Genomic DNA, 24059 nt, shown 5'->3' with positions numbered 1-24059 from the left:
ATTCATACACTAACATTCACCCATTCACATACAAACATTCATCCATTCACACACACACACACACACACACGCACATTTACCCATTGACTACCAACCGAGCCACAGCTGCCCCTTGTGTGTGTGTGTGTGTGTGTGTGTGTGTGTGTGTGTGTGTGTGTGTGTGTGTGTGTGTGTGTGTGTGTGTGTGTGTGTGTGTGTGTGTGTGTGTGTGTGTGTGTGTGTGTGTGTGTGTGTGTAATTACAGTACGGGTGTAATTGCTCAACAGCCATTAAGTGACAAGTGGGTGGATTTTTATCAGCACCACTTTGCAAGAAAAACACGTGCACATGGTTTTGTCTCGTGTGGATTGAGACTAAATAGTTAACGTTCAGTTGATATTGTGATAATGTCACTATTGTGATGTTTTTATTTTTTTCCGTCCACGGTGACCGAGTGAGAAGCTGATGTGGTGACAAGCTGTTGCCGTCATTGTTGAATCTTTATCTCGATGCCTCTTCTCACATTATCAATGGAATCAATAACGGATCTGCGTCTTTCCACAATCTGCTCTCCTTTACTCCGTCATTAACTTCAGGATGACAGAAATTAGTTTTGTGTGCTGAAAGGAAAAAAAAAAGCAGAAGCCCAAAGGGCTCTGTCGTGTTGAATGTGGCGGCACGTCGCTGCCGATTGGTTGTGTTTTCAGAGGCAGCAGGAGGGAGACTATGCCTCTGGGCCTCTCCCAGATAATCCACAAACCATTGGCTCTAACGTCACATGGCTTCTTCCTCTAAATCCATACATGGAGCCCGGGTGGGCCGGGCGGGGGGGCGGGGGAGAGCTTGTGGAGGAGAGAGAGCCACAGACAATATGTGGACCAGGATGCTGTCAGTGTGACAGACTGTGTTTTAAAAGCGGTCAGCGATGGCGGTCTCTCCCCTGCAGTGGGGGGGGGGGGGGGGGGGGGCGGGACGTCCTCGGGGGACTCCACACTCGTTTCCAGCGATGGTTTGGGTGTGTGTCGTCAAGGTAACTGACTGAGGCTGGCGTTTACAGCCGGAATTAAACTCCCCTGAAGGCGACGTTTGTTTCCCCGCCGGGTCCGGGAAAAGTTCAGAGGAATGTCAGAGCGATGCAACCTGAAGGCCCTGACGGCCGCCCTGTGCTGCTTCTATCACAAGAACTCTGTCATCAACGCCAAGGTGAGCAGAACCACGTGTGTGTGTGTGTGTGTGTGTGCGCGTTCACGCTGAATTTCCTTTTTCTCGTATCAAAAACATCTCTGGGGATTCTTTTTTCTCTCTCACACAAACACACACTTTAAGTTGTGTTGACCAGTGATGTGCAGATCGATACTAGAACGTCGATACTTCCAGTACCGCGTTTGTCTACCAATATTCTACCAATTTTTACATCTTCAGATAAAGTTATACGTTTGTTTGTTTTTGGTACATTATTTAAGCCAGATTTCCTGCTCGCTGCAGCGACTTCTTCAACGCGTGATCATGACACTGACATATAAAATATAATGTCAATATCATCAATATTATCAATATCATCACATCGGAGGGTGAGGATGTTCGCATGATGGATGAACAGTAACAGCCATCAGATGAACAATAAGGCTGGTTTGGCGTCTGTTTAATACTTGTAATCTGAAGGACAATACCTGTAATTACTTTCTCTTACCACAGCCAGGGTAACCCTTCAGTATTATCAGTATGGTATCGGTTTCATGTCTGTATCTGTATCTGTATTGTATTAGTATCGGTATTGCCTGATATCATCTTTATATCAGTATCGGTATCATACCATTATCTTATCTGTATTGTATGTGTATCAGTATAATATCAGTAACAGATCAGTATTGGCATCATATCATATCATTATCGTACAATTGTGGTATTTTGTATATTATATTGTATCAGTATTTTTAAAAAAAAACCTCATCCACAACAAAGACATTTCATGTATGGGATCAATAAATTTGTATTTCATTTTTTAGTGCAGAAACAGGAATTATATCAGTAAAACCATGGTTCTACTTGTTATTGGATAGAAGAAGAGTGCAGGGGAATCAAACCAATATTACATGAGTGAACATCATTTTCCAACGTTTGTGTTAAAACAAGGTTACTTCTTCTTAGAAGGCTTTTGGAAGTAAAATAAGGCGAATGTGCTTGTACATCTGTGCACTAGATAAAAAACACTTCAATTTTTAATATTATGTCATTTTATTGGTTTGGCTCAACTAAGATTCAATAGGGGTGAATTTTTAAATTTTTAAATTTTATTTCTCTGTTTCCCCTCAAACTAAAGATGATTTTTGCTTTATGGATGCGGAAGTTAAAAACACACATTGGCCGCAGAAACTGTCAATCATGACGATAGCTTAGCGATAACATAGCGATAGCATAGCGATAGCATAGCGATAGCATAGCGATAGCATAGCAGTCCTTTGCTCGCGCGAAAAATAAAATATAAACAACGATGGTGGAGCGTCAACAAACATCCAGGCCGCAGAGCAGCGCCCCCCGGAGGTTTAAAAGGAAATACAGGCTCATTTGTAAATCACATGGTTCAAAATTTATACTAGTCCTGTTAGCGGTTAGCAGTTAGCAGCTACATATACCTGATGTGATTTACGATATCAGGTATTGGCGACGATCAAAACCTCCAATTTTGGATGTGCGCCCCCTTGTGGGCGATTCTGGTTTGAAACAAAGAGCCCAAACAAAAAAAAAAAACCTCAGCGGCTTTCAAACTGCAGATTTTCAGTTTCAACTGTTCCAACACAAAGAATCATGTTTTAACGAGGAAACGAGGGATTTCATGGTGACAACTCCTCTAAATAAAACTAAATAAGTACTCACTTTTAAATGTACTTTACGTATTAAAAGTACTCACACAACGGGTTGTGACTTAATGTCCAGGGCCATATTTCAATAAAAAGCTGTATGTGGCCCTGCTCGGTAACGTATAATCTACAGAATAATAAATTAGACCGTAGCATAGGTACGCTAAGCTTCTCAAAAAATAAAAGTTGTTGCTGGTAGGCATTACTAATTACATCTGCAGAGGTACAAGAATTACTAGTAGTAACCTCTACATTTTTTAATATCATTAGGAACTAGAGCTACACTCGATAGAGCGCTGACCTTCGCCAACCCCACATTTGTTTGCGGAATGGAGTTAGCATCACTGGCATGATAGCCGTTGGCTCCTGTCGATGCTAACTACCTTGTAGCTACATCACTGAGCAGGGAGCGTCTCCATGGCAACAGACGCCGATCTCATCCACTTCGTATGGGACATTTTTTTGGCACTTTTTGGGGATTTATTCAGAAACAGTTTGCCGTTAACGTGCTAAAATCTAATCAATTGATCCTTGGATGATCATGAAAAATCATCCATGAAGATTTCATGCAATCCGGGTAAACAGTTTTTGCAAAAAGTTGGTAGAATACATACATACAAGCCAATAAATAATCAGTACACTCAGACAAAAACTTAACTTTCACGCAACGTTTGAAGGTAAAAACCAATACAGAAGATGGTTCCAGCTTCAAATCACTTTATTGTAAATCTAACATAGCAGAACATTAGAAAATAAAATAAACAAATAAAAAAAGATGGAAACTAATCGAGAGCCGCCGCTCTCCAGAAAGAGTCAGTGTATTCATCTGATCGCTTCCCTTCCTCCTCGCTCGGCCTTCTCTTCATCCTTCACTTGTTCTCTTCTTCTTCTTCCTCTTTTCTTTGGCTTCACTTTGTGACTGCGCTCAGCCCTCGGGTCTTCTTCCATTCCCCCTTTTCATTCGCCGCTCCATCTGCTCCCCTGGGGGGTCGCCATCAAGCCACGGAGCGGCCAACCAGTCTCTTTATTTATTTATTTATTAAAAAATGTTTTATTTATTTATTTGTGAAAGCATTTTTTTTTTACAAATTTTGTCAAATCTGTGTCAACAATAATGCCAAATAGTACAATGAGTTCTCATCAGATATTTTGTCTTTGGTTCCGAAGCTGAAACGTACCTTTAGATCTGAAGCTGTGATATTAGCCAGTGACCAGGTATTAACCAGTGACCAGGTATTAACCAGTGACCAGGCTCCATAAGTCCGTGAGCATCAGGTGCTGCCATGACGGCCTCAGAGCCCGGCGGCAGGATTTGGTCCCATTTAGCCTCCGTGACACGAGAGACTGATCATCCAGATCCGGTTCATTAAAAACTGGCTTACATAGTAGAAATAGTTTCTTTTCTTTGTTAGATTCTGTAAAATTTATGGGAAATGGAAAAGGGTCTTTGCAAGATCTGTGTCTTGTTTGGAGTCTGGGGTGTCTGGAGGGTCTGGGAGATGAGAGGGATGATACCCAGCAAGAGCTCAGGATGTTTCTATCTGCACGTAAACAGGAAAAGGTGGGAACCTTTGGAAGATGGAGCCAAGATGGAGAGATGTCTGTTGCTTCTGCTTTTCTCACACCCTGCCAGAACCAGGGTTTGAATCCCTACCCCCCCTGCCGGAACCAGGGTTTGAATCCCTACCCCCCCTGCCAGAACCAGGGTTTGAATCCCTACCCCCCTGCCAGAACCCGGGTTTGAATCCCTACCCCCCCTGCCAGAACCCGGGTTTGAATCATTTCATTCTCAACCCTCGACCCAAATGAGGGATTGACTTCCTCCTAATCTGTCCGTCCTGTCATTTCAGAATCAGAAAGATTTAATTGCCAAGTACTATAAATATGTAACATTTCCAAAATACAGGGAATTTATCTTTTGCTCGGGGTGCAACACACCACCAGCTTCCCTAAACTTCAACCAGAACAGCAGAAACTGTGAACCTCTGAATCGGATGAATGATCTTCAGTTGGATCACACCCAGTGAAATGGTGATTTGGACGGTTCTGCCTGCTGGAACCTGAAGTGAGTCCCGGAAACGCAGCTGACAGCGACAGGGGGAGAACTTTACCTGTTCGGGTGAATAATGAGCACGATTCTGCTGAATCGTGCTCAATCCAAAAGTTTTCCCTCTTTGAAAAACTTCCCGGAGGTTGAGTTGTTTTGGCGAGGAGACTCCTTGAACTGTTTCTGACTGAGACGCTCTCACCTGGGCCCTCACCACTTTAATTTTGAGATATTTTCTGTGTCGTCGCTCCAACTTTAAGAGCATTCTCTCTTCGATTGTAATATTCATGCGTAGTTTCTCTCACGCTCTGATATGTTTGATGATGATCGTGAGATTAATGCTCATAAAGCCCTCATGTGAAGACTCCCGCCTCCTACGGCCCAGTGAGATTATCAGAGCTTTAAAGTTCCACTATTGCACTATTATGACATACTGCGACTCTACACACCCGTGTTATGTAATAACTGTTGTAATATGTAACAAGTTATTACTAAAAGCAGCATTATTATATTAATATATATTAATTAATATTAATATTATTACATATTGGGTTGAAAATGTATTACAATATTCCATACTATAAGGCTACAAGGCTGAAAGAGTGAGTCCGATCTGGCAACCCCAGCGCTGACCGGCATGGCGTCCATGTTTACTTTGTAAACAGCTGCTGGGCGTGACGTCACGCCTCCTCCTGGCCGTGCGGGTCGCTCTGGGGTCGGGTAACGCCATAATAACCTTCAGATTTGAAATTAAAGTGTAATAAATTCCTCTTTTTTTTTGTTGTTGTTGCAAAAACCAAACCATTATACAGAAAACTGCCACAATTTCAACACTTTAAACTTCATTGGATTTTGCACCAGAACGTATTAAAGTAGAAAATAAAGAAAAAGTGACCTATAAACTTTGTGTTCTGGTTTGCAGTGACAGGATGGGTTTCAAGCTTTCACACAACTTTGGTTGAAAACAATGAGGAGTACGATTTGAAACTGAAGACAAAACAAAATAAGAAAATAAAATTATAAAATACTACTATATCAAATAAATAACATCATGGTCTCATGCTGGGCGGGCAGCCCATGAGTTAAAGTAAAAGAGGATTTCCCGTTGTGTAGAGGGAGATTGTTCCACAATCAAAAAGCTGCCAAATATTATAATTTCACAATAAAAGGTTCACAACATGAGAAAAATGTAAATATTTTATTATTTAAAAAAAAAAATTACATGTGGGTAGAGATGCAGCGGAACAACATCACAAGCTGTGGCGGCTGGCCAATAGAGGGCGCTATGGCAGATCGGATCGGACCACCTGCAGCTAACATCGACAACAGCAACTCAACAACAGTTACTTTATGTATAAAGTACGATTCACTAACGTTACTACTCAATTACTTCTATTCTAAACTTGCAAATTATGTTTTCAGACGTTATCCTGGTATACTATTCATTTATTTGTCCAATCCAGACGACAACATTATTATTATTTTTTGCTTTACTAAAATTGTCCATAAATCAGTTCTTAAAATGTCTTAGGAAAAAAAATAAAAATTAAACATGGAGCTCATTCTGACCTTTTTCATCCCACAACTTCCCCTCAGAGAGAACATGAGCGATTCTGACTGCTAGGATGTTTGGCTGCTGATTGGCTGGATAGCGTAGCAATAGCATATCGATAGCGTAGCGATAGCATAGCAGTCCTTTGCACACAGCGATGGTGGAGCATCGACAAGCATCCGGGCCGCAGAGCAACGCGCCCCGAAAATAAAGGGTAAGAGACAAAGAAAGAAAAGAAAAAAATGGTGAAAAAAAATAGAAAAACAGAAACGCAATGAAATACCGGCTCATTTGTAAATCACATGGTTCAACGTTTATACTAGTCCTGTTAGCGGCTAACTACTACTGGCTAAATTTACCAGAGGTGGTTCACGATGATGACGATGTGGACGACAATCATAACCTCCCGTTTTTGGATGTGCGCCCCCTTGTGGGCGATTCTGGTTTGAACAAAGAGCCCAAACAAACAAACAAACAAAAAAATCTCAGCGCTTTCAAACTCCGGGATTTTTCAAGGAAACGAGAACACATGTCGCGGTTTTGATAATGAAGTCATTTTAAAAAGTTGGATATAAAACTCCAGTATCGACACTCAGACTCTCAGGTTCTCCAGTCGCGCTGAATTTATGTTCTGCTTGTTGTTTTGCTTGTGTCACATTTGAAGTGATGAGAGTCTTTTTCTCTTCGGACACGTCACGTTGCAGTCCGTTCCCGCAGGTTCCCGCCTCTTTAGCCGTTTGCCGTCATGCAGATTAGAGTCAGTAAAGTGTAGGTCGGCGGCGTGGCACCTGGAAGCCTCACAACCACGGCAGGGATTGAGGCGGGATTAGGACGAGAGACGACGAGGAATCAGAGTTATTATGATAAGAGGTTATTTTGTAGTCACCTCACTGAACTCACAGGACAAGCAGCTTACACACACACACACACACACACACACACACACACACACACACACACACACACACACACACACACACACACACAGAGGATTGTAATAGCGGGAGAAAGACCTGGAGTTGAACCCTCCTCTCCATCAAACACACACTGGGCTTCAAAGGGTTAACAAACATGATGGACTTCTGAAATCCTCAGAGAATCTCATCACTGCTGAAATCCTCCGAACCGTTTCTCACTTTATGTGGTTCTAATGTCGACTGGGGCAGTTCAGTGGAACTGATTTTTTATTTTTTATTTTTTTATATCAACGATGTACCTGTCGTTAAAGTAAAAAAACGTGACTTTGAGATATTTGTCTGAAAGAAACACAGATTAAACGTTTTTATGTGAGTGAAGAGAAGAAAGTCCCACGATGAGACCCCTAAAGAAACAACCTGGAGAACTGAAGGGAGCCTCTAAATAATAAATATATCAATTGTATTCATCTCTTTATTTTAACAGGTTTTTTTTTACCTTTTCACCATTTATGAGAGTTGGTACCTTTTAACAATATTATATATTACTTTATTATTATTTATTTTTATCTCTATCTATAAATCCATCCATCCATTCATTTGCCTAATATTGATCAATATTAGTTTATTCATTTTAATGCATTATTTCAGTTTTGTTCCTCGGTGTTTAGTTGAGAGAGTGGATTTATTCAATTAATACTACATGTTACTACTTTACCTCACTGTTTAATTGTATTACATTTGTTTTTAATCCTTATTTCTTTTAATGTGTCATTCCAGTATTTTACCTCAGTGTTGTTTTTATTCATTCATTCATTCATTCATTCATTCATTCATTCATTCATTCATTTTAATGCCTCACACTGTGATTTGCTCTGTCTGAAAACATTTGTGTTGTTTTTACACAGTTGACTTAAACTAAACTAAACTAATCAGACGTTATTGATCCCCATCCTATTTAATTAATTCAATCTATAAGATATGTTCTTCCCCGTTCTCCTGAAGGTTTCGGTTGCTTTGTGTTTCACCACGCGTCCCAGTGTGGCTCCACTCAGATAGTCGTGTTGGGTTGGACGGTACCGACTGGGTCAAACCTGAAGTGAGTCCTGGGAACGCAGCCGACAGCAACATTCTCTGTTCGGGTGCATAACGAGACGATTCTGCTGAATCGTGCTCAATACAAAAATGTTCCCTCTTTGAAAAACTTCCTGGAGGTTTTTTTTTTTGTTAAAACTTCAGTTGAGGCGTCGCTGGATGATGAGGCGACGTCGCTGCAGACTGAGAGAAAGAGAGAACTGGAAACGATAGAATCCATCAGTAAAACAGGACCGATCAAGTCTGTGTGAATCGACACACATTCAGCATGTTTGACTTCATGAAAATGTATTAAATATCAGGAATTAACTACTGATTCAGTTACTACTTAAAAATGAACCTTGGTGACTTTGGGCCGCACTGACTGACTGAATTTGTCGTCGAGAAACTGCGACCGGACAGCGTTCAAACAGGAACCATGTTTGATATCGTCTGCACACATCGAGATGACTCCGGCCGACGACCACATTAAATATGTACCAACCAAAGTTCGAAGGCGGGGGTGGTTAATTTAGAGGTAACTGACACACTTTACGACTCCTGTTACTTAAAAAAAAAAGGTACTTTTCCATCCACATGGTGACAGTATTTTGTATATTCCATCAACTTTAAAATAAAGGCCAGCCAATAGAATCAACTCAAATAAATAATAAACATCTTTTTTTTTTCTCATGTCACTTTTCTATATTTGCTAAAGGGAGAAAATGTATGTTAGGTTTAATTTACATAATCATGTTCGGTATTAATTAGTCTATTTAACCATTTATTTGGCATTTTTACTGTGTCGACAGAAAACATCATGAAAACGTTTTTGAAACTTTGAGATCTGTGCTGCTTTTATGGGATTTATACAATGGAAGAAAAATAGTTTTTTAAAAAGCTTTAATTTTCTCTGAATATCACTAATGCTGCTGTTTTCAAGCCCCTGGTTTAATTACATGTATTAAAATGATGACACTGGTTGATGTTACGGCAAAGACACTCCTCGTGCAATTTTTTGGTTCTTTTCCTTTTTGGTGATCAACTTCTCTTGTTTTTGATCCAAAAATATTAATCAGTCATGTGACGATGTCCAGACTTCATTATGCAGACATGAGTGAGAACGTTATCTTATTAAAACATTTTTAATGACTCAAATGAATGAAGCTTTTTTATTCAGTGAAATAAACAGTTGTATTGCATCGTTACAGAAGAAAGATTTCCCTGTTCAGAGACTTAATGTCGTGTGTGATTTCCAGAGCTCTCTCTCTCTCTCTCTCTCTCTCTCTCTCTCTCTCTCTCTCTCTCTCTCTCTCTCTCTCTCTCACTGAACGTCTTTTCAACCAAATGTAAGAAATGTGTGGAAAAACTGTAATTAAATTAATTAACTTACAAAATAAAAGGTTAAAACTGTGACTGTGAACAACACACAAGGTTCAGGGAGTGTCTGCACCGTGTGTGTGTGTGTGTGTGTGTGTGTGTGTGTGTGTGTGTGTGTGTGTGTGTGTGTGTGTGTGTGTGTGTGTGTGTGTGTGTGTGTGTGTGTGTGTGTGTGTGTGTGTGTTTACGTACGTCAGATGAAGGTGTGTATGGAGGCAGGTTTGGGCAGCAGTAACAGGATGATGACGTTACATGACGCCTGCACGAGGTTGTGTCTGTGCGTGTGTGTGTGTGTGTGTGTGTGTGTGTGTGTGTGTGTGTGTGTGTGTGTGTGTGTGTGTGTGTGTGTGTGTGTGTGTGTGTGTGTGTGTGTGTGTGTGAGAGAGAGAGAGTGAGAGAGAGAGACATTCATGAAGTCTGTGAGGTGTGTGTGTATTTAAGTAATAAGGACACACGATGCAGAGACCCAGCAGCTGTCATGTAAGTGGGTGTGTGTGTGTGTGTGTGTGTGTGTGTGTGTGTGTGTGGTGGTGAAGCGAGGCGGTTTGAATCGTCGCCTCGCAGGCAGCAGATTAAACTTGCGTGTGATTCCAGTCAGGCTGGTTTCCTGTGGTTTCTACCCAGAGAGAGCGACGGTTCAGCCTGGGGGGGAATTCTCCCCAATGGACCTCAAGCCAGAAACACTGACATCCACCAGCGGTTTGACCGCACTTCCTGTTTCCAGCAGGTGGCGCTATGGCTGATAAGGTTGTGATGAGGGCCGGACTCTGATGCTGGTCCAGTTTGAGGCCAATCGTGTCACGTTAAGGCTTTTTACACTGAACCTTGTGGTGCCATGTGCCAGAGCAGAGCTGCCTAATTGTGGGAGGAGTCAAAGGGAGGGCCTACCTTGATTGTGATTGGCTAAACCCCCGATGACACTATATAGGGTTTGATTTCTGATTGGCTGGTTGGAGCAACACACTTTTTAAACCAGCCAGGGACAGAGAGGACAGACTGTCTTCACTTCTGGGACGTCAGTCCAGGTATGGGGACGATTAGTACTGCTGGAGAACCTCTAGGAAGTGAAGTTTGCTTGATATGAGCCCTTTAAATAGATTTAATTTATAAAGCCCTTTACATGGTCAGTCACATTCACCCGTTCACACACCAATGGAGGCAGCTGCCATTCAAGGCGCCTGATCCATTAACTGGGACCATTTTGGGGGTTCAGCATCTTGCTCAAGGGCACTTCGACATGCGTACAGGCAGAGATGGGAATTGAACCTGCAACCTGTGGCGACCCGAGCCACAGACAAGTGAAACGTTCCTCTGTTCCCGTCGCAGTTCTCCAGGGACCAGTTCATCCTGGACTGTCCGTCGGACAAACTCCGGCGGGAGCTGGAGGAGGAGCTGAAGACGAACTGCGAGGAGCCCAGGAGCCACGCGTGGTACCACGGGGAAATTCCCAGACAGGTAACACACACACACACACACACACACACACACACACACACACACACACACACACACACACACACACACACTCCCACTTCACACACACTCTCACTTCACACACACTCTCACAAATCTGAGTCATGAGTCCCTCCCTGTCAAAGACCAGGTGAAAACTTGTTGAACCTGATAGCGTGTTATTGAACAAACGGCGCTCGCAGGGAGATCACAGCTTGAGAAGCAGCGGCGCCAGGTCAGGAGAGAACCACCTCCAGTGTGTGTGTGTGTGTGTGTGTGTGTGTGTGTGTGTGTGTGTGTGTGTCTGTGTGTGTGTGTGTCTGTGTGTGTGTGAGTGCCCCCCCACCACCACCACATGTGACGCCGCGTCTTGTTTGCAGGTCGCAGAAAACTTGGTGCAACGGGACGGCGACTTCCTGGTCCGTGATTCGCTGTCCAGCCGAGGAAACTACGTTCTGACCTGCCAGTGGAGAAACGCCGCGCAGCACTTCAAGATCAACAAGAAGGTGACGTAAAAAAATCAAAAAACACTCTCAGGCGCTGTCCCACCATGAAGCCCAGTAGTCTTTGGCTTGTTTGTGGGATTCCTGAGGGAGAATATAGACGATCAAGTAATTCCTCTGTTTCGACATCGGGTGGCAGTGTCGAGTCACGTCTGCTGCCGATAAAGTAACTCCTGCCTGTGACTAACGGTTTCGGGGAATTTGAAGCGCGATCAAGCCACAGAGGTCAACGACCCGAAATTACGCTGAAATGCACGGCGCTCACCGACGTCTCCGTCCCGTTGGACCTTTTCAGCCGTCAGACATCAGGGGCTATTTCGGCGACGCCCACAAATCCCAGTGCGGCGACTCCATTCCCTCCTTCTGGTCAGCAGCACCACCATCAGAGCGCCGACGCTTTGGGAGCTTGTTGCCATGGAAACTCCACGGTGCTACCGAGTCGGCGGGAGGGAAGACATGAAGCGGACTTCAGCCGGCGGCGGCCGTCAGGGTGGAAGTGTTGAACACGCACAGAAACACGATTATATCCTGGACCTAACGGAAACCTGGCATCAACCAGACTCCTTCTCGGGCCCCGCCTCTGGACCTGTAACCGACCTATATGAAGCAGCGTCAGAGCGCCCCCTATAGGCCCGGTATACCTATGTTTTGAGTCATCTTTATGAACGGGAAAGTGCTCACCAAAACAGACTGTTTTTGGCTGGTGTGGGCGGGGCCTCAGTCCTACATGAGACTTGTCCCAACCTTCAAGAAGTACGCAGTTCTGGACGTGGTGGTGGACTGGCTGTCCCCTCTCTCTCTGCCTGAACTGTCCTTCGGTCAATGTATGGCCGTTAAATGTAAACCCTCATCCCACAAGGCAGTTCTACTAATCCAGCGACCCCCCCCCCCCCCTCCCCCACCTAAACCAAATGGTCCATTCCAGAGAGGTACAACCTTCTGCACAAACTGTAATACTGGGATACTGAACATTCCCTTCCTGTCCTTTAAACTCGTTTCTTCTATCACGAGTTTGATGGACACGTCGGTCCAGACACGGAGAAGCCAGAGTAAAGAAACGTCTCTGCATGAAGACTCCTCGTCCACGTTAGACGTTAAAAACCACGTCAGAGTGCAACCCATATACAAACCCCTCCAGCTGGATTTGAACCAGCGACCTTCTGTCTGTGAGGCAAGAACACTCACCACTCATAAATGGTCATAACGCAGACAAACGTCCCATGTCTCCTCTTGCTGGTCAACAGACACTTTGGGACCTTTCATTTGACTCTGGGTCTCAGATTTCCATCATTTTTATCTCATTTCTCAACGAGTTCTGCCGTCAAATAGAATCCAGGTCACAGCTGGACGGATGGACGGACGTCTCTTGGACGTCTCTTGGACGTCTGTGGACGCTGCTTGCTCAGTGGTGCTTGTTGGTGTTTCAGGTGGTGACGCTGAACGAAGCGTATTCCAGAGTGGAGTACCGGCTGGAGCGAGAAGGCTTCGACAGCGTGCCGGCACTCATCAGATTTTACGTCGGCAACAGAAAACCCGTTTCACAGGTGAGTCTGACGATCCCGTTTCTGAGATGGTTGATAACTTCGCCAAAAGCAAAGGTTGGGCGAGGAGGTTACGTTTTCGTCTGCGTGTGTTTTTGTATTTGTGTTTGAGGATCAAATATCCTCCACTGCAGTGAGTTAGTGGACGAGTGTTGAGTTTTCCACATTCTGCACCAGCCCTCCTGTGTGATTTCTCTTTCATTCTTTTCCCCATTTTGTTTGAACGTGTTCAGTGTCGTCGCCTTTCAGTCTGTGGAGGCTCTGGTACAGCCGAGGAATTGTTCTCTTGTACTTCTTTAATCACCCTCCTCCGATAGTTCCCATCGTGTCTTTTTTTCATGATAATATTGAATTTGCAAATATCAGAGGAAGTCTTTATTTTCTACAAATGCAAACAAATGCAAGAATTGACGATGGGAAGTTTTTTTTAATCTTCTAAATTTTGAATTTAAAACAAACAATATAAAGTGGAAAACTGTTTACATATTGGGGGGGGAAAATTCTTGAGGTTTAACTTATTGTCACCAGTAACTGTTGTGAAGTGGAAGCTTCTTAAATAAATCCAGAAAAACTTAAATGCTGCAGTAAAAAAAGTTTTGACAGTATAAATGCACGAGTTTAACATGTGAACCAGAACAATTCACAGTAACAAAATAATAAAAAGAAAAAAAAAAATTCTCAATATTAATAATAATAATAATAATAATAATAATAATAATACTTCTTTATGAAAATATAAGACAATATTTTTCTCCTTTTAAATGAACCAAAATAGTTTGGACAATAAATGCAATATGGAAAAATTTTAAAAACAAACCTTTTAAAGATATTAGATAAATAAATAGGAATATCACAATGAAAATAAATCTTTTTATTAATTAAATAACTTTATTACTTTAATTAAAAAACTTAATTGCAGCCCCTGTCAATTCCATATCTATTTTATTTTCTATTTTCAGTTAATGATTAAACTCTGTTGTGCAGTTTGCAAAATGTTGCAGAGACTTTTTTGTTTGTTATTTTTATAGAAATATTTGCAGGCAGTTTCTTCTCAGAAAGTAAATTTCTTATCAACACCCACTGAAAATAAAATCTATTCCTATGAGACATGAGACACAGAGAGTTTAGATGTACATGAGACACAGAGAGTTGTGTCATCAGTAAACCTTCAGAAGCATTCAGGAGGACGTCCTGCTGTGCAGAAGAAGTCCTGAAGGTTTTCTTGGTTTCTTCCTCTGCAGGTGGTGGGAGCCATCATCTTCCAGCCCATCAACCGGGCGCTGCCGCTGCGCCTCCTGGAGGAGAAATACAACCCGCCGGGCGGCCGCTGCCAGGCCGCCCTCATGAGACATGAGAGGCGGAATCAGAAGCGTCTGAGTCTCAACATCACCAACGGACACGAGGAGCTGGACGGCACGCAGGCCGGGTGCGAGGCCGGCCGCTGCCAGGACCACAGCCTGGGAACCAACAGCCAGCTCAGGTCGGAAACACACCGGAAAAACTCTAAACTCCCCCAGACAGACTTTATCCACCCTGGAGCTCAGTGAAGGATCAGAACTCTGTCTTTGTTTAACCTCTGTGGCTTTTAAAATGAGTAGAAATTCTATTTTACGACACTGACCTATGATGAAATTAAACAAACATAATCATTATTGATTATGGAGAATGAAAAGTTTCTTTTTTTTATATGTACTATTCTTAAAGTAAAAAACTGTAAGATATTACCATTCTTAAAATGAAAATGTCAAAATATACTGTAATTAAAGTAAAGAATTAAACATTTTAAAATCCACTATTGGTAAAGTCAGAAACATTATCATTTACTATTATTAAAATTAAAAAAACAAGAATTTACTGTAATTAAAGTAAAAAATCATCAAATTCATCTGTTCTTAAAATTAAAAAAACATTAAAATCCACTATTGTTTAGGTGAAAAAAGCATTAAAAGCGACTTTTCTTAAAATTAAAAACATTAAAATGTACTGTCAGAAAAATCAGCAATATCAAAAATGACTGTATTTAAAGTATAAAACATTGAACTTCAATATTTGAAATCAAAAGCATTAAATTATTACTATTATTTTAGTTTAAAACATTAAAATATATTATTCTTATAGACAAAAACATAAATATTTTACCGTTCTGGCTGATGGCAAATGTATTGGGTGGGGTGGCACCTTGGCGCCCTCTGGTGGTCATCTGCCACTGAATTCCAAGTCAAAAACATTAAAATCCACAGTTCTTAAAATCAGAAAAATTTAATTATTACTATTCTTTGAGGCTAAAACATTGAAATTTACTATCAGTAAAATAAGAAAATATCCAAATTTACTGTATTTAAAGTATAAAACATTTAAATATTAAAATTCCTATAATCAAAACATCAATATTTACTGTAATTAAAGTCAAAAATATGAAATGTATCTGTTCTTAGAATTTTCTTTTTTTTCAATCCACTATTGTTTAAGTCAAAAACAATAAAATGTAAAGGATTTTCAGTGAAAAGAGCATTAAAAGTGACGATTAAATTTAAATTAAAAACATTAAAATTAAATATCAGAAAAATCTGAAATATCCCAAAAATTTTGAACTTCACAATTAAATAACTACTATTCTATGAGTTTAAAACATTAAAATGTTTTATCCTTAAAGACAAAAACATAACATTTTTACCATTCTTCAAATCGAAAACATGAATATTTATTGTAATTAAAGCAGTGGCGGCTGGTGGTAAATGTATTCGGTGGGGTGGCACCTTGGCGCCCTCTAGTGGCCATCCACCACTGAATTCCAAGTCAAAAACATTAAATACCACAGTTCTTAAAGTCAGAGAAATGGGTGTGAATGTGAGTGTCTGTCATGGACCTGAGCAGGTTGTTTCCTACCCCCAGTCGCCTCCACCGCTTGTTGAAGAAGATGAACGGATGTTATATTTCACTCCTCCGTCTCCCATGTTGAAGTGATGTTCGTCTTCTCTCCGTCACGCAGGATGAAGAATCGCTGCGGCAGCCAGCCGGCGAGTCTCAATCACGTCCAGGAGCGGCGCCGCCCCCTCAAAGCCCATCAGTCGGAGAGTTTCCTCCCTCTCGGTGAGCAAACGTTGAAAAAGCTCGACTCCCAGCACTCGCTGGCTAATTTTAGTCATTTCTTCTTTTGTGCACCAGGGGGCAGTGTTGAGTTTCTTCATCGGCCCGGTTAACACAATTCTGGCTCGTTGTTTGATGATGATGATGATGTTGAGGCTCAGAAGGTCATACGGACTGATGCTCTGACGATAGTTAACAGACTCGTCACCCGGTTTTCTCACGTATCCAGTCAAATAGATTCTTTAAATTCATGAGGAGGAAAGAATTGTTCTGACCCTTTTTCATACCGCTGCTTCCTCTGGCAAGATTTACGACTGGTTCCATATTAGGCTCGTTGATTTCCCGCAGGAACTGTCAATCATGGATTTTGTGAGTCTTCTCCAGTTTGCCAGATTTCATGAATTTGTGAGATTTATAGAATTGATCAGGTTTTGTAATAAAACGCAAAAGTCAAAATCTCTGAGGATTGTTCAAGTCGTCAGCGTTCTAGATCGTGTAAGAGATGGATGGATGGATGGATGGATGGATGGATGGATGGATGGATGGATGGATGGATGGATGGATGGATGGATGGATGGATGGATGGATGGACAGATGGACTTATGATTTTTTTTTAATTGACCAAACAGCTCAACAATTTTATCTTGTACTGTGAAAAATATCAGTGACCGATAACTTCTAACCAACACATTATTTATCTTTATCTTTCTTGTGCCTTAATTTCCTTCATCATGTATTAATATTGTAATTTATTCTGCTATTCTCTTTATTTGTGTTCTAAATTTAAAATTTCAACGTACTCTGTCATTGTCTAGTTATTCACTCCTTGTGGGTTTCCAGGGTCCAAGCCGCAGCCCCAGCACTCTGCTGACCAGCTCCTGTGTGGCTCCGCCCACAAGGCTTTGGTGTTTCGTACGGGCAGCGAGCCGGCGTTGAGCCCGTCGGCGTGCCGGAGATCAGCCGAGCACCAAGCAGGTACAGGCGGCGGCCATTTCTGAACACAACCTCCACATCTAGTCAGCAGCTCCTTCAGCAATACAGACTATCATACAGGCAGCCTGTCAGATATACACACTCAGTCCACCAAAGACTCTGAGGGACGAAGACAGTGTCTTCCTCGACTATAAATAACACTAGACTGTGTTTATTCTAAGAAGTATTAAAACATGTTGATGCAGAAAAAGAGAAATACGTCTTTACATGTGTATCAAAACTCAGACCCACAACAGACAAAACTAAAGAAAATTCCATCCATTTAACATTATGAAGGCAACTCCAGCCACTGTAGTACATGTACCAGGCCAGTAGGTGGCGCTGTGACTCTGCCACAGGAATACACTGAAATCCTGCTGCTCGGTTTCCAGGTCAGGTGATCCGAGGCTCTGACAGCCAGCTGTGCCCCAAGCCGCCGCCCAAACCCAGCAAAGTGGCCCGCCTGCCCCGCCCCCCCTGCCCACAGCTCACAGTGACTCCGCCCACCTCCTCCACCACCTTCGCAGACCCGCCCGCCTCCTGCCTGGCTGCGCCTCCTCCGGACTCCTCGTGCGTGAGCTCTGGCGGTCCCTCCTGGAGGACTGCAGGTAACGCTCTGCGCTCCGTCACCTCGGAGAGAACCAATCGGTCACGTTGATGAAAGTGATGTTTTCCTCCGCAGGTCCTCCCGTTCCTCCTGTCAAGCCCCTGAAGTTTCAACTCAGCGACTCCCTGGGCTCCTCCTCCTCGGCGCCTCCTCCCCCCAACGCCGTCTGGCCCGCCGGCTCCGAGGAGCTTCCAGAACCGGCCAGGAAGGACCTCCACCCAGAACTCCAGCTCTGCAGCTACGTGGATAGGCTGAGGAGGGAGGGGAAGGGGGGGCCAGAGGAGGCAGGCGGGGGGAGGGGCCTGGACAGGAGCTCCTACCATCACGCCATCGCCGCCTTGGAGAATACCAGTGAGGAGGAGGAGGAGGAGGACACAGGGAGGGAAGGGGAGGAGCAGGAGGAGGAGGAGGAGGGGGGTAAGAGGCGGGGCAGTTTTCAGCGGCCAGTCGAGGAGGCGGAGTCGAGCTTCAGACCGGCCCACTTCTCCTCCCGGCTCCTCCCCCTGGAAAACAAACCGCTGGAGATGTCGGTGCTGAAGAGAGCGAAGGAGCTGCTGCTGAGCCACGACCACCGGAGCATCGCCCGACACCTGCTGAGGGCCGACTGCCAGGTACACACACACATACACACACATATAGCCATGCACACGCATTCACTCACTCACACACAGACACACACACACACACACACACACACACACACACACACACACACACACACACACACACACACACACACACACACACACACACACAATCACACGCTCTGGCTCACCTGTTGCCCTCCAGGTTGCGCGGATCCTCGGGGTGACGGCGGAGGTCAGAGGTCAGATGGGCGTGTCCTCCGGCCTGGAGCTGGTGACGCTGCCTCACGGCCGCCAGCTGCGTCTGGACCTGATGGAGAGGTACACTAACCAGGCTTTACCATGGCACCCTCTGCTGGTGCGTGGGGGTAAAGCGCCTCTCCCCCGTCTCGCAGGCACCACACCATGGCGGTGGGCGTCGCCGTGGACATCCTGGGCTGCACGGGCAGCGTGGAGGAGCGGGCGTCCACCCTGAACCGAATCATCCTGGTGGCCATGGAGCTGAAGGACGCGGTGGGAGACCTGTTCGCCTTCACGGCGCTGATGAAGGCTCTGGACCTGCAGCAGGTAAAGACCTGGACCTGGACCTGGACCTGGACCTGGACCTGGACCTGCTGGGACCAGGACCAGGACCAAAAATTTTTTGTTGTTCTTTCTTGGTTCAGATCAGCCGTCTAGAGGAAACCTGGACGACTCTTCGCAGGAACTTCACTCAGACCGCCATCAGCTACGAGAAAGTCCTCAAACCGTTCTACAAGAGCCTGTACGAAGGAACCGGTAAGAGCGCGACAACGCCGGAATCAGACTGTGAAGATTTAACCCTTTGTGACAGTGACGACAACCCCCCCATACCATCTCTGAGGAAGGATTGAACAAACCCTTCCTGCAGGGGCGGGGCTTCTGCGGTTTCCTCTGTTTTACGATCAAAGTGAACGATGAGACGTTGGTCTGATGCGCTTTCTTGTCCGGCCGCAGCCTCCTCTCCTCCGGCGGTCTGCGTCCCGCTCCTGCTGCCTCTCCTGACTCTGATGGAGCGCTCGTCGGTCACGCCCGAGGGGGCGGAGCTCTGGGAAACCAGCGACCACGGCTGCGATATCATGCTGCGCCACCTGGAGGCGGCGCGAGCCATGGCTCACAACGCTCAGAGCTACACGCTTCGCGCCCAGGAGGCCTTACAGGGTGACGACGAACACGCCGATCAAGCGGGCCGACAGAAAGCCGAGTGTCGTTCTAAACTCGTCCTTGTTGTTGTTTGTTTGTTTGTTTGTTTTTAGGGTTCCAGTGCGACGACGACCTGCTGGAAGTGTTTAAGACGGACTTTCAGCTGCGGCTGCTGTGGGGAAGCCGCGGTGCCTCCGTCAACCAATCGGACCGCTACAACAAATTCAACCTTATCCTCACGGCGTTGTCACGGAAACTGGAGCCGCCGCCCAAAACACAAATCCTGATCTGACGCCTCGGAGAGCGTGACACTATGGACTGAACGGAATGAACTGTTCAGACAGGAGGAAGATCGACATCAAGCTGAACTCACTGTAACCATGGTAACGGGCAAGAAAGCCGATTAGAAAGGTAAAGGCTTCCATCTGACCAGGTCAGCGTGACACTATGTTCAGAGGAAGTCCCCCCGACCCCCGTTAATGCTCTGGTTAGGGTCCATGGCTTCCCACCGTCGCTTTGTGTCTGTTCCTTTACGGTTTGAGAAAAATGGTCACGGAAATACACAACTGGTGGAGTGAGCAGCCAAAGCGGCTTCTTCAAAGAGCTTCTCTTCCTAACCAGACTCTGAGCAAGGACAATTTATGTTTCAGATTCAAAAGAACATAACAAACTTCAAGCTCTCCAGTGTCGTCCAGTGTTCATGTAAGCGGGACAATCTGATCTCAGTCTGAAAGAATTCAGTCAACAGCAAAGTGGCCGCCGTGCAGCAGAGAAGTGAAACACTCCTACATAAAAAAAAACACAAGCACAAATACTCCTGAGGGGCAACTTTTTGAAATAAAATACGCTGGCCACCTGAAATCCAAGATGGCTGCCATTTTCCAAGATGGCCACTATTCCGGCACGCAACTTGCACAGTCTCACTGCAGTAACTGATTTAGTTGATCTTGGCGTTAAAAAAAAAAAGGTTTTCAAGTCTCAGGAATCCAAAATAACAGGGAACACGGCATTTCCAATAATGTGAAAAAAATATTTTATTAAGAGTGATACATGTACACCTACAACAAGTATTTCCATTTATTCTGCAAATTTTAGAGAACTAACTTAGTGAGGACCAGTGTCAGGAGTCAGGAGTGTAAGGGATGTGACTGACTGCTGAAACTGAGGTACTACTTCTACTACTACACCCTACACTCCAAACTACATACATCTTAGACCTACTGCACTACCACAATTGACCACAATTCTATCATTTTAATCCAAAGTACCAAGTGAGATAAAAGGACTATTATTGATATTTGGAAATTTAAAAAATCGGATTCTTCCTCTAAAATGTCTGATTCAGTACCAGAATCGTTCATATTGGGCAAGTCTGTCCGTTTTCACTGCAAGAAGTAATATTTTGCTGTTGATTATGGCGGCCATCTTGAAAAAAATAGCAGATGGCCAGCATTTTTTTATTTTTTTATTTTTGTTAAGTAACCCCTAAACATTATTTGTGCCAGGTTTGGTGCTTGTATCACACTTTGAATCATTCACTAGAAAAAACAATCATTTATCTGCTGAGTCGTAATAAACTCTGCTCAATTCTGCTTAATTTGTTTTCACTGATATCAGAAATCGGATCAATGCACCTCTTTCGGGAAAAAAAAAAGATTGTAGCATTCCAAGAGACGATAACGTCGTTTTGACACCATTCTTGTGTCGCTTAAAACGTAAAGACCGAATACTGCGAGTCCCCCCCCCCCCACAGCCTGCAGAGCTTCGTGTAGGAGGACTGGAAATCATATTTAAAAACAAGGTATAACTTCTGCTAACGTTTGCTGTGTTGTTGCATCAGTTCAGTCAGATTTCATCTTTTAAGAGGCTTTTAGAACTTCCACTTTAATTCCCAAAACAACTCATAATTCAGAGTTGAGCAGACGACGGTCAGCTCACACAGTCAGACTGTTTAGTTCATTCATTTAAGATCACAACGACAAAAAAACGTTATTTTCTTTTGCTTTTCTTCAAACAGAGTCTATCTATACAACTGTTATTCTCTTTCTTGATGGAAAAAAAATACAAATACTTGAGTAAAAATGAGAAATAAATGTCAGAAATATATCTAGTAAGAGTGCAGGCGAGCAGAATGGCAGAGACGAGACCAAAAAACTAATTTCTCTGTTTTCACAAGTTTTCATTTTCCAGAGTCGTAGAGGAGGAGCAGGGAATTCTGACATTAAAGTGAACTATTTACGGTGAATAAATTATTTAACGAACTTGTAAATAACTGAACCTATGAAGGACTTTGTTTGACCCTGATGGTCTGTCTTAAGCAGGAAGAACTAAGCCTTTTATCACAGTAAAAGAATCAAGAGATTCTACCGATGGTCAGCATTCCGCTTCATGTTCAAATGTGTCGTTGACATTCGCCAGCGTATCGGTGGCCGTATAAACAAATAATATTCAGAATGAGGCTCATCCACAGCAGAGTTTCTGAGGGACACATTGCTGCCGCTTCTTTATTTGTATTTATGCAGGAATGTTTCTATTCCGAACAAGAAGAAAGTAGAAAAAAACAAAACAGTCTTTACTCTACTACTGATGAATGCAACTGAAATGTCAAAGTGTGAGACGTCGGTTCTGTTGAGGAAGAGAACAGTGAAGCCTGGTGGTACGTCAAGATTCACCCAGAAGAAGTGAGACAAACGTGAGGACACTTCATAGGCTACTCATTTCATTAAAAATAAAAAATCCCGACCCCGACGATGTTCCAAGATGTTCTAGAATCCACTCACGTTCTAGAACTGTTAGACATTTTAGAATTATTACAGATTTTAGAACTCTCACGTCTTCTGAAATTCTAAAACTGAAAAACTCCTCAAAACTTAAGAACGGTCAAATTCTCAAACTTTTATAAAGTTTACAACTATCAAATTCTAGATCTTCAGGTTTTGAACATTTCAAGAACTCTGACAAGGTTTAGAACATTTCTAAAACTCCGAAACTCGTCCAAAGTTGAGAACGGTCAAATTGTAGAACTTTTAAAAAGTCCTGGACGGTCAAATTCTAGAACTCGTTGAAAGTTTAGAACGATTCTCGAACTCTGACAAAGTTTGAAACTGTCAAATTCTAGAACTCTTATAAAGTTTAGGACTGTTGCATATTTAAAATGGAACAAATTCTAGAATCCCCACAAACTGTTGGACTCTCAAGCATCCCAGAACCGTCGCCGTTCCTACAATCCTCAAATTCTAGAATTCAGGAAGAGAAGTTTGGAACGCCCCTGGAGCTCTGCTTAAATGTAGAACGGTTACACATTTTATAATTCTCACAACTTGCACTCTGAAATTCTCTCTGGCCGTCACTAACTTGTGGAATTTTCCAGAAAAGTTCTGTAAAAAGGTTTGATACGTGAATCGTATCGGGTGCGTTTGTACAGAAGTAACTGTGTGACACCAAACCTGATGGGTTTGTTGCTGGATTAACAAACAAACTGGTCACATCATTGGTATAGATAAAAAAACAATGTGCTTTTAAATGTGTATTTTTTTTTCCTTTGGTTCACAGTGAACAACGTTCCTCATATTGACACGAGCAGAATATTAAATTTAGTGAAAATGTGGCTGCAGGTGTGTTAACCAATAAGAGTAAAGCTGTACATAATTGAAGCCTGTTTATAATAAGCTGTAAATACTTCCTGTAGAGGCCTGACTGTATTAAAAAAAAAAAAAAAGAGTTGTGGATGAATTTTAATGTTTATATTATTATGAACTACTGTGCTGAAATTTAATAAATGACTGTGTCACAACGTGAGCTGGTTATTATGATGCAGTGAATATTTTCCCTGGTAGGGTTCGGGTTTCGTATATATATACGTGTATATATATATATATATATATATATATATATGTTCATTGAGAGTTGATGTACACATGGTCACATTTTAAATGACCCCACTCCAATAAAAATGTGTAAACATTGAGTTAATCTACTCAGTAGGATATTAACAGAGGACCAGTTCAAACTACATCATGTTTGGGGTTTGAATTACTACTTGAAATAGCTACTGATTTATTTTATTTTTTTTGTTTAATTAAATAGTCTACATCAACTTAAATAATAAAATTAAAATCAAAGTGGGGTGCAGTCATAGCATATATGCATATACAACTTTTCATTCTGAAACATATTTTGTTTTTTTTCGAGCTGCTTCAAGTCGCCTTTCTGCTGTTGGACTAATTCAGATTTATTATTTGAAGTAGATCATTCAAACTTATGCGTTTACTCTGGCAGCAACTTTCTCCCAGGTCGTCTCTCTCCTCCGCCGCTGCAGCGCTGGAACTTTTACTGTGAAAGAACTGGG

At 43.0% G+C, this 24059-nt stretch overlaps 1 protein-coding gene across 1 annotated transcript in view; it reads left to right on the top strand.

Annotated features, from left to right (window-relative positions):
- bcar3 (BCAR3 adaptor protein, NSP family member) overlaps window positions 1-23476 on the top strand; it is a 71908-nt gene extending 48432 nt beyond the window's left edge. The window contains exons 6-18 of the mRNA XM_080473059.1: window positions 11131-11259; window positions 11637-11762; window positions 13187-13303; window positions 14542-14780; window positions 16290-16390; window positions 17228-17362; window positions 17752-17967; window positions 18042-18577; window positions 18756-18871; window positions 18946-19117; window positions 19216-19327; window positions 19526-19729; window positions 19825-23476. Coding sequence (XP_080329185.1) covers window positions 11131-11259; window positions 11637-11762; window positions 13187-13303; window positions 14542-14780; window positions 16290-16390; window positions 17228-17362; window positions 17752-17967; window positions 18042-18577; window positions 18756-18871; window positions 18946-19117; window positions 19216-19327; window positions 19526-19729; window positions 19825-20003 — 2382 coding nt within the window. The 3' untranslated portion in view covers window positions 20004-23476. The remainder of the gene's footprint in view (window positions 1-11130; window positions 11260-11636; window positions 11763-13186; window positions 13304-14541; window positions 14781-16289; window positions 16391-17227; window positions 17363-17751; window positions 17968-18041; window positions 18578-18755; window positions 18872-18945; window positions 19118-19215; window positions 19328-19525; window positions 19730-19824) is intronic.
- The last annotated feature ends 583 nt before the right edge of the window (window positions 23477-24059 follow it).

This window comes from Lipophrys pholis, assembly GCF_963383615.2.
Source record: "Lipophrys pholis genome assembly, chromosome: 10".
Classification (NCBI taxonomy): domain Eukaryota; kingdom Metazoa; phylum Chordata; class Actinopteri; order Blenniiformes; family Blenniidae; genus Lipophrys; species Lipophrys pholis.
This window is presented reverse-complemented; position numbering and strand designations above follow the sequence as displayed.